At 40.9% G+C, this 10,791-nt stretch overlaps 1 protein-coding gene across 1 annotated transcript; it reads right to left on the bottom strand.

Moving 5' to 3' along the window:
- Positions 1-394: 394 nt before the first annotated feature.
- Positions 395-5,108, bottom strand: LOC108888334 (amphoterin-induced protein 2). Its single transcript, XM_018684292.2, has 2 exons — positions 4,805-5,108; positions 395-3,579 (listed from the first exon to the last, which is right to left on the bottom strand). The coding sequence occupies exon 2, from the start codon at positions 3,481-3,483 to the stop codon at positions 1,972-1,974; it is 1,512 nt and encodes a 503-aa protein (XP_018539808.1). The 5' UTR covers positions 3,484-3,579; positions 4,805-5,108; the 3' UTR covers positions 395-1,971.
- Between the last annotated feature and the right edge of the window lie 5,683 nt (positions 5,109-10,791).

Here is a 10,791-nt window from a genome sequence, read left to right as displayed (position 1 = left end):
GGCTGCTGTAAAAGACACCTTGTATCCTCGCTGCAATTATAACACGGTCTTTCTACTTGGAAAAGTACTGACCAACAAGTGTGCAAGAAAAAAAAGGGTTTAAAGGATTTTGCTTTTTCTTTTAGTAGCCACTGGAAAGGCTTGTAAGAGGATTTTTGAAAATGCGATTTGTTGACTCACTAAGAGGTTATTTGTCATCCTTAAATCCTACTGATGTAACACTGCTTTTCATATTTCACCCAAAAAGCCTCTTGTCATTTCAGGTCAGAGTAATGCCAAAAAAGATTTGACCAGAGAGAGAGGAGCCAAACATGGTGAAAGTAGGAACTAAGCAGGTCGAACATGAGTATTACTGTTATATTCACTTGTAGGGATAAAAGAACACATTCACCCTCAAAATTGAAACATTTTATTTCATATCTTCAAATATCAGCCATTGTAGTCTTGACAAAGTGTTACTTTCACTTCAGTTTCACCCTATGTCTAACAGAACAGAAAAAAGATGGTACTCAGACAGTGATAGCATGGACATGTACAGCCAAGGAAACTATAACAAGCCTCTTGGTACCTTGGTAATGATTCCACACACCTATGAAAATCAGACAAAGAGAGGATACAGGAATGTAGGTCACGGTGGGCTTGGGGCGAGCTGGCATACCTCCTCCTGATTTCTGTGACACTGATCTGGGCTGACTGGGGCTTCATCACTGAGCCCAAACTCCCCTCCTGTCTGAACCAATAAGGATCAATTCCTCCATGAATCTGCTGTTTGTAACGCTGTCGATCGGAGAAACAAGGCTTTAGTGATGCCCAGTTTTAACAGGAAGAACAGGGATCAGGTCGACAAGTATCCAGACTGACTGAGAAGTCAATCTAAACCAGCTCGAGGAGGACTGATCTGGACCTCGACCTGATTACATTGTTTAGGTTGCAGATATTGTTACAAGTATCACTATGATGTTTTCATATTGTGACAGTGATATACTGTATAGCTAATGCCAAAACCTTTTTCATTTTCTTTTTCATTTAAGTATTTTTCAAGATATAATTTCATGCTCAGTTATCAGATTAAAGGGTCAGTCCACATAAATTACGACTACAACTTTATTTTCTCCCTGACCTCTAGTGGTATCTAGTTATGCAGTCTTTATTTGCCTACACCTCAATAGAATGGAGGTGAATGGAATTTGTGTATGTAGTCTCACGACATAGCTAAAAAAAAAAAGGAATTTGATCAACCACCCTTTAAAAGGAATTCCACCACATTTGAGTAACAGTGATCACTGTGTAGGTTTCCATCCAATAGCAACACAATAGGCTGCTACTGTACATGTCTCACTTTATATTGTATCACATTTTGTACAGGAACTTTCACAGGGTCATATTTGAGCAGCATAATTTGAAGATAGCGTGTAGCAGACACAGTTTGAAAACATCAACGTTCACATAATTTCACACATATGACTGCTGTGTTTAGAAAATGATGCGCTCCACAGCAGGAGACAGACGGTTAAAAATAACAAGGGTCACTGTGATGGCAGTCTCCACAACCATATTATACAGAATGTACTGTATAACAACGATCAGTGCCTGTAGCAGCTTATCAAATCAGGTGTGAATACTCCTCTCAGCCCAATTTAAAAAGCCACCCACATTTATATGATCTTTGTGATCTTTGCAGTAACAATTTCCCCGCGGTACCTGTGAAATTTCCATATGAACTCTTCAATATAAAAAACAGACGCCAGTTACAGTCAAGACATAATTGAAATTCTGCTTACAAAAGGACTGCATTCTCTGCCTCAGACCAAAACCCCAAACCCTGCAGGGTATAAGTACTTCACAAGAATCACAGTACACTACTTCACATCAAAGGACAATTTTCACTGTGTACTGAAACAAGACAGTGAAGAAAAAAACACTTAGGTTGAGACTATAAGAATACAGGAGGTGTAAAAGGTAATTTTCTTGCTATGCTATGTGAGCTGGGTCTGTGAGGGTCTGTCCCACTGTCCTACTTCCATTCTTGAGAATTCCCTCAGTAGTAACATGACCCAAGTTCATTACTGGTGTTTTTGGGCCACCAATATCAGAGTCCTCTGCCTGAGGCTCTAAGAAAGCCACCCTCTTTCCATTTGACCGCCTCTGTCCTGATTCTACCTCTCTGGGGTCTGAACAGAGGATGATGGCTCGTCCGCCGCAGCCTCTTGATCCACCCCGGCTTTCCCTGCACCGACAGGGGGTGAGGTAGAGGTAAAGCAGCACCAGTATGATGCTGACCACACATGAAGCAAGGGTGGTGAACGCAGTGTTGAAATGCTCTGTGCCACTACGATGTGCCAAGCCACTGGTGGTGGCAGCGCTCAAGTTTCCAACCACCACGTTGACTTCCATGGATTCATAGGGGTTGTAGTGCCTCCGGCGGGCTGCCACACACCAATACGTACCAGAATCCTCCATGAGTGCTCCTTGGATTTCAAGGGTGCCATTGGGAAGAACTATGAAGTGGGCACTCGGATCATTGGTTGACGAATTCACTACAGTCCTTGGGGTAACCCAGAACACCACCAGCCCCTCCTGGGTTGAAGAAGCCAAACCTGGACAAGGCACTCTCAGCCATTTACCAGGCTCTTCTTGGTATGTCTGTGCCTCAAGGGGCATATCCAACACTCCCTGCTGGTTACAAATAGGCCCTGGTCCTGAATCATCCCCACATGGGTATTCACCTCTGAAGTCCACCAGGGGGCGATACTGTTTCCACATCCAGTATTCAAGCAAGGCAAGTAAAGCACAGTCACAGACCAAAGGGTTTTCCTGCAAATAAATTCCACCTTGGTGGGGAAGAGACAGCAGACTCTGGACAGGCACCTTAGAGAGCCTGTTGTAGGACAGATCAAGAAAGGTCAGGTTACGAGGCCCCCCAGCTTCCCAATAAAGCCCAAGGGGGAAATCTGTCAGTCTGTTCCTAGAGAGGTAGAGCCTCTGCAGGTTGTGAAGATCTCTGAAGACTCCAGGGTTGATCTGGACGATCTGGTTGTCAAACAGCAGTAGCTCTTTCAGTTCTGCCAACCCGGTGAAGATGGATAAGTTCAGCACTGTTAGCTCGTTGGATGAAAGGTCCAGGTGGAAGAGATGCGGCGTTACAGCGAAAGCATTCACCTCAATTCGGCTTATGGAGTTTCGGCTGAGAACCAGTGTAGCGAGTCGGTCAAACAGTTGGGGAATCCAATCCATTGGCAGGGCAGAGAGGGCATTGTGGCTCAGGTCCAACCGCGTGGCATAACTCGGGAGATCAAAGGGCACCACGGACAGATTGCGGCCGCTGCAGGAAATTATATCACTGGCACAAAGGCAGTAGGGTGGGCAAGTAGCCACAGAGGGAGGGAAGCCAAGACACAGAAGGAGCAGCAAGACTGCAGCAGCAGAGCAATGGCTCCCTCCAACGCTGGTCTTGCCTAAAAGTTGCAATGCAATGGGAGGCATCCTGGTTTTCCCTCAGGGTGGGGTGTCAGGTCACCTTCTCACTGGGTGTACACATGTCAGGTTTACAAGCCTCTGATAATGGCCAGCTTTTATAAACTGAAGAGAGAAAACAAGGAAGATACAGGGAACATGGAAATGAATCTCCTTATGTTTTACACTATCTGTGCAACTAATTATAATTGTAAAAATCTCTGCACTATTGCCATGTAACACAATCTACAATAGCTCAACAATCACAGAACCATTACACATACAGTATATACATTATTACAAGCAAAAAAATAGGCAGTAATATAAACTGTAAGAGCACACTGACATAGTATAAGGGTGAAAATATAATACAGGGAAAGGCATTACATGCATGTAACTCTAAAAATAAATAATAATCCACATGTGAATACAAGTGTGATAGCTGCTGGCATCAACTGCACATGACAACTGTTAGTAACTGCTGGAACAAGTGTAACTTAATCCACACGTTAGTAATCCATACTCCTCCCCCTTTTCCCACCAATAAAATACAGACTGCTTCTGACTTTAGCCCACAGCACCATGTGTTTTTATAAATGCACAATTGTTTTAATTCACTTTTATCTCTTTACTATACTATATGTCCTTTTAATATTTATTTTCTATGGGACTCATCCCCTGTTCAACCATCTATCAATCTATTTATCTGTAACAGATCAATTGTAAACAAGCATGGAGAAAGGAAAACTGTGGATTGTTGAATTTTAGAGCTCCAACAATCAGCCAATTAATTGATTCGCTGATCAACAAAAAAAGCAAGTACATTCATCAGTAAAAAGTAATTTCTTGTGCAAAAATGCCAATTAATGTGTATGTGCAGCTTCTTTAAAGTGAGCATTGGCTCTTTTTCCAATTTTGATGTCACTGCAAACTGAATGTATATGGGATTTGGACTGATGGTTAGACAAAAAAAGAAGACTTTTAATGAGGCCCCTTGGGCTCTGATAACATTTGTAATTGGATTTGTTCACTATTATCAGTCTCTTTGTACTCTTTGTAGTCAAAACAATTAAATGGTGAATCAACAAAATGATAGGTAAAATAATTGTTAGTCGAAGTCAGTGTGAAGTTCACAGAAGTGGGAACATTACAAAAAGACACAAATAGGAGATAAAAGTCAGACTGTGTCAGAATGAGTACAACGGAAACTGATTGTAGGTGAAAGATCAACTATAGGATATTATTATTATAATCATCAATATTTGGCTCAGCAGGGAAATAACAACCAGGATTTTACGACTTTGGCTGAACCAAAACAAAACAAAGAGTAGAAACCCAGCAGACAGCTCACCTTCACGCCCACACCGCCGCCTATTCAAGCCATCATCTTGCCTGTCTTCACGCGCTCTCCGGACGCGGATGCAGGATCGCGTCCCGTATGTGGAATCCCTTAAAATCCTAAATCCAACTTCGCTCTTTCGGAAGTGAAGCGCATCGTTTCCACCCCTGCCGGTAATCTACCGAGAGTGTGCGGAGGAAACGGGGAAGCCGCGGCTGAACTGTTCACCTGCAGGTCGGGTTGCATGTGGCTGTGGGAGGGGCTGTCCTGAGAGTAAATACGAACCTCAACAGCAGCCAGCACGCCAATAATACGAGAGTGGATGCTGCCAAAAGGAGGAGAGGAGGGGTGTAAGAGGAGGGGAGGAGGCAGCATCAGCACCACATACTATGATGTTTTTATTTATGTTTTATCTTTGGTTAAAATGACAACAAATTAACGTGTTACAATACTATGATTCAAGTAATCATCAGTTAGTTACTTTTTCAAATAAGCAATCTGTTACTGTTACAACAAAACCAAAATGAAAAAGCATTAGCACGCATTCACTTTCTTTCCTGCTGTTTAGCAATTGTGTACTGATGGAAGATACCCCATCCAGCCTACCTAATGATGTCACCTGGGTTATTATGTTGACCCATGCTGGGGACTAAAAGTAAGAATATCTCTGCTTCTGCTCTTTCAGTTTTGGCCATTCTTATTTTTTTATTTGTCTCTTGGAAATCCATTTTTTACTGCATTATGCGACTGATAGCAGTCACCCAACTCACAGAGAAATTGATGTTTGCATCCTTAACCCAGGAGATCTTTGTTGGTGTTTGAGTAATATCTTGTGGTACTGACTGACACCCTCAAACCAAACAAATGGTCCTGTAAGACTCACAATCGAAGACAAATAGACTGATTTTCTATGTGCAGCACAATCAATGTTCATTTTAAAGGTTTAGATGTTCTCAGAAGCTGAAGGCTCATAACCCCTGCAGGGATTTCCAACCCTGTCTATGGAATACTTCAGCATTATGCTGTTAATGGTGGCTTGGCAAGGACGATTTGGTTCATTAGAGATAACATCCTTGTAATTAAACATCTGTGACCTTGAAGATGTCTTCATTTTCTGTAGGAGACCCACAGTTTCATTAGTGCTGGGTTGCAATGTGCCGCCTAAGGTTTATACAAGGCTAAATCATGTGTCAGAAAAAGTGCATTAGTTGTGGATATAAGTAAACAAACAGTGATGCAGCTTACAAAAACTCCCTTTCCCCCTTTTTAAAAGAAGAGCAGTATTTTAGGATTTGCTTGTTGAGGCTTTCAAATGGCACTAAGCTGTGCAAAGGGTTTACATAATCCCCATTATCCCTGTACTGTTGGAATACAAAATTTAGTCTGCTGCCTTATTTATTCACTTTATGTTGCCACATTTGGTGTTAAGTATTCCCCATTACAATGACATGTAACTTTATTTTCCAAAATGCCCTCTGTCTGTGCTTCAGAGGCTGTTTGCCATTGTGTGCGTGTTAGTTTGCAACTAGCAGATGGCATCTTTCATGCCACATGAAAGTATTCCTCCACCTAATCAGTTAGTCAAGGTTGTAAGCTGTGAGCTTGCAGCTCCATCAGCGTTTTTCTTTTTTTTTTCTTTTGCTTTCTTGTTCAGTCTTGTGGATCTACACGTGCACAGCCAATTCAATACCTGACAAAAAAAGAAGAGAAAAAAAATCAATTGAATTCCCATTTCTGAAGATGAGTCAATTCCATTAGCTGAAAGAGAAGTGAGAATGAGGCCTGTTGTCTTATAATGCCGACTTCAGTCTAATCACAATGCACTCGTAATTATGAGCTTTCCACCCGGGACACCGTGACAGGCAAATCGCTGTATGTTTCCATGGTGCCGACCATCAAAGGGGAAGGCCTCTGGGGATTTTGCCAGAGTGTCCATCTTCGCTCCAGGATAACACAGTTAGATCTTTGATATGCAGGGGGTGGATGGACCAACATTTTTAAAAAATTCTTCTCAATCTCAGATAACTTTATGTTCTTGATTATAGGGGTGCAGCAGCAGTGACGACAACAACAACAACAACAACGACAACGACAAATACAGAAGGACAGTGCAAAACATGGAGTATTCTCTTTGTAAACACATCTCAGTCCTTCACTCTGCTGGAGGCAGTTAGTTCAGGTTCCGCTCCTGCATCTCAGCATCCACTAGTGCCTGCTGGTCTTACCTGGCAGGTGAATGCATAATCGCATCTATTTTTTGCATCTAAGTAAAATAGTAAAATAGTCAGTGATTACATGGTCAGAACGAACATCAGCAGGGTTCTAAGTGCTGGCTGAGGACAAGGGTTGAAGAGCAGTGGCGTGTTTTTTTTGTTGAGTTGGAGTTCAACAACCCATCAACCTGTCCATCCGCTGACTCAGACCACTTTTTACTTTTCAGGACGATGAGGAGGCCATCCCATCATCCCTGTATGTAATGAGCAGAAGTCATGGAAACATCCTCAGCTGTGGATAGTAGGTTTACCGTTTCAGACAGGCAGGCATAAAATAATGACAGATTTTATCATTCTCCTACAGTAGTTTTTCCATTTCAAAAATATATACTGTATACTTATCAAGACACAAGTAATTTCAATTTAAAGGAATGTTTGACATTGTAGGAAATACGGTTATTTGCTTTCTTGCTGAGAGCTAGATGAGAGGATCAATGCTGCTGTCACATCTGTCTGTCCAGAATGAAGGTGAGTGAGCGTTAGAAGTGCTGGTAGACAGGTTTAGTTTTGTGTAGCTACTACAGATCCAGGCAAGCTGCTTCCCCATCTCATCGCTAAAGCTAATGTAGCTAACTCTAGCTACACTCTAAACATTAGAGTGATAATCATCTCTTCTAACTCCTGACAACAAAGTAAATAAATGTGTTTCACTAAATGTCAAAATTTTTTTAGTTATGTTTAAAGAAAACACACACATCTTTTTACACCAAACAGGACAAAAATGATCAAGTGCAGAGGTTAAACACTCAAAAACCTGACTGCGTCAAATTTGCACATACTTATCAACACACATCATATTTGAGGATATGTAAATATTGCAATTCAAACTTTGGCATTAATGTTCCCCCGCTGTGACAGAACTATCAAGTGCGAATCTCAACTGTCTCCATTTGGAGCACTTGAGCTTTAAGGACTGAGTATCCAAAACTGAACGGTGGTTTTAAACACCAGGTGAGAATGAATAAACCCGCTGATGGAGAGGGAAATCTATCATGAGTGCAAACACTTTTCAGGATTTTAGTAGCAAACCATTAAGCAGATCATCTTGTGTCATTTGAAAACATTCTCTTTGAAAGCAGACATCGAATTATGCCAACTATGAACAGTTTCTAAACCTTGGAGAGACATAATTTGTGTCTACAGTAACTTAAAACTTTGGACTTGTATTAAAGGATACCCTTCAAATTTCTTCCTAAGTTTTAAAAACACAACTGGGGTCCAGCGCTGACCCAGATCTTAACTGGAAGATGGAAATAAGCACTAGGGAGAAAAAGATGCAGTGCATACTCTCTCTTTAAAGTGGTGACTAGTAGCTCTGTCCACACATTACTTCATCTTACACTCATTCAGCAGCTGCTGTGTGTGCAGCTGTTAATGATGACTGACTTCAAACACTGCAGTGGAGGCTGTGACAGGAGGCTTTAATGGAAGGACCTGCCACACCTAAGAGAGATATTATGTTTTACTATATGCATGATGTAGCAGAGGCTGAGATGTTGTGATCTTGCACATTTGTAATGCAGTCTCTCTGTTGTAAGTGTGTAAACCTTAAATCTGAGTAATTTTCTTGAACAAGCTCCTCTAAATCTGAAAGAACTGAATAATAAATTAGCTTTCACTCGCTCGGCAGTTCTACCTGTGACTTCGACTTTCATATGTGAAACTGAGTGAATGCTGCTTTATAGTCTATGTCAGTCAGCCTAGTGTAATTTTTTTTTACTTTTCTTACTATCAGTGAGAGTTGGTCCTGTGAATAATTGTTGTAATTGTCTGTGTGGTCATAATTCAGTCAAATCTGAATACACAGGCATGATACAAACATTTTTAATTTCAGGGTGAGTTACACTTTCCAAGGATGTCATTACCATTATGTCATTGTGTCCATTGCAAATAAACATCCAAAAAGAATCATAGAATGATCCATATAACTCCAGACCTGGCCTGAGAATGGAAAAGGTTTTGTCAGCATCCTTCAGTATTAGATATATATATGTAAATCCATGGTTGCTAACAGGAACACTTAATAGGTAATTCAGCATACTTTTAATAGTGCCAGTTTGCAAAAATGTAAACTAATATGGGCTAAAATTAACTGGGTCAGACTTAAAATAGAGAAAATATCTGACCTAAATGAGCTGAAACCTTCACCAAGCTCAGCTCATAGTTGGTGACACAAGTAGAGGAGCAGACTGGGTGGAGTGTCTGTGGAAAGCTAGTTGAACTTTTGCATTCTTTCGTTATTGTTAGCAGCTAAAGGCTTTGAGTCCGTGTTGTTGCCATTTCATAGCTGAGACAGCCATAAGACTTAGTGGTAAAAAAAAAAATCCCCTACACCTACACAACATTTCACCCATACTATATGAGTCATGACACTTGATATCTCCACTGTGCTAAAGCTATTAAAAACACCTTCATTGCTGCTGGAAATAACTTACCTGTGAATTAATTGTGTATTAATCCGCAGCTGAAAATAGTCCCAACAAATGCACTTTTTATGTCTGTTATTTCTATACCTTTCTTTCTATGCTTTTAAAATGTTACGTCTTCAGTAAGAACCGGTTCGGTTTGGTTCTGACTAGCCACATTGTCACATAATGTAAGACAGACCAACACATTGTTGGTTAGCAACTGTAGAATATGACCAGCCTGACTAACAAATTTGAACAAATGCTTGATGTTCAGAAAGCCTCAGACATTCTGAATGGGATGTAAACTCTAAGCAACCACCATATGTATACAGTCATGGGTGTTCGAAGTGGTTGAGAGACAATTAGGAATATTAAAAATTAATACTGTTAAAACAGACATGTTTGGACAATATACACCACAATGGATGGTGTGATAGCGTTTGTATGTTTCAACTCATTCTTAACAGCTGCTGATTGCTGATGCTGAGGTGACCTTCTAGGTTATGTCTGTGTTCATACACCAAACACTCCTGTTCTGCACTAGAAACACTGATGTGAAGACCTCCACACATTTCTCCTCAGTTCAAAAGCTGCCTACCACCTCCACCTGAGTGTATGTAAGATAAGGTGTGGGTTTGAATAATGCATGTAACACCTTGCAGGACCCTTGGGACATTAAAAATGGCTTTGTAGTGTTGAGTGTCAGCCTGCATTTTCACTGTGGATAATAGCACTGTGGATTTGTTTATGAGGTGGTAATCTAACATTAAAAACACTGTACTGTACACATTTCTCTCATAACCCTGACAATCATTAACCACAAACTCTGCAGATGCATGGCAACCACTCCCATCTTGGCTTACATGAGACCTTTGACCCTTTTTAGGTTAAAGGGGATGCATCATTTGAGTGTAACCTAAAACCAGTGCGCAAAGAATGGAAGACAACACCCACCCACGGTCTTATTTACTGTATGAGCCTGTGTTGACAGCAGAGACAGAATGTCACATGAAAGCTCTGAGTTATATTTGGATGTTGATATCAACATATTCTGATGAGTTCAATTTCATATTCAATATATCAAATTATAACAACAGATATAGGTATATGTTAGGAGGCAGAAACTCTCAGCTGTTAGCTTTAAGCCATGGTGACAATTATCAGTCGTTAAAATTTCCAGGTCAAAAAATATTGTGTAGATCCCATACACATTATGTACTTACAGCATGTTCACAGTGCACTATGTAGGTTTAGTTGCCAGTACATGACTTTGAACACTACTGCCGCTACTGCACACTCAAAAAACAGCTGATTTTAG

Source organism: Lates calcarifer, linkage group LG18, assembly GCF_001640805.2.
Source record: "Lates calcarifer isolate ASB-BC8 linkage group LG18, TLL_Latcal_v3, whole genome shotgun sequence".
In the NCBI taxonomy this organism is placed as follows: Eukaryota; Metazoa; Chordata; class Actinopteri; family Centropomidae; genus Lates; species Lates calcarifer.
The sequence above is the reverse complement of the archived record's forward strand: the minus strand, read 5'-3'. Positions and strand labels throughout refer to the sequence as shown.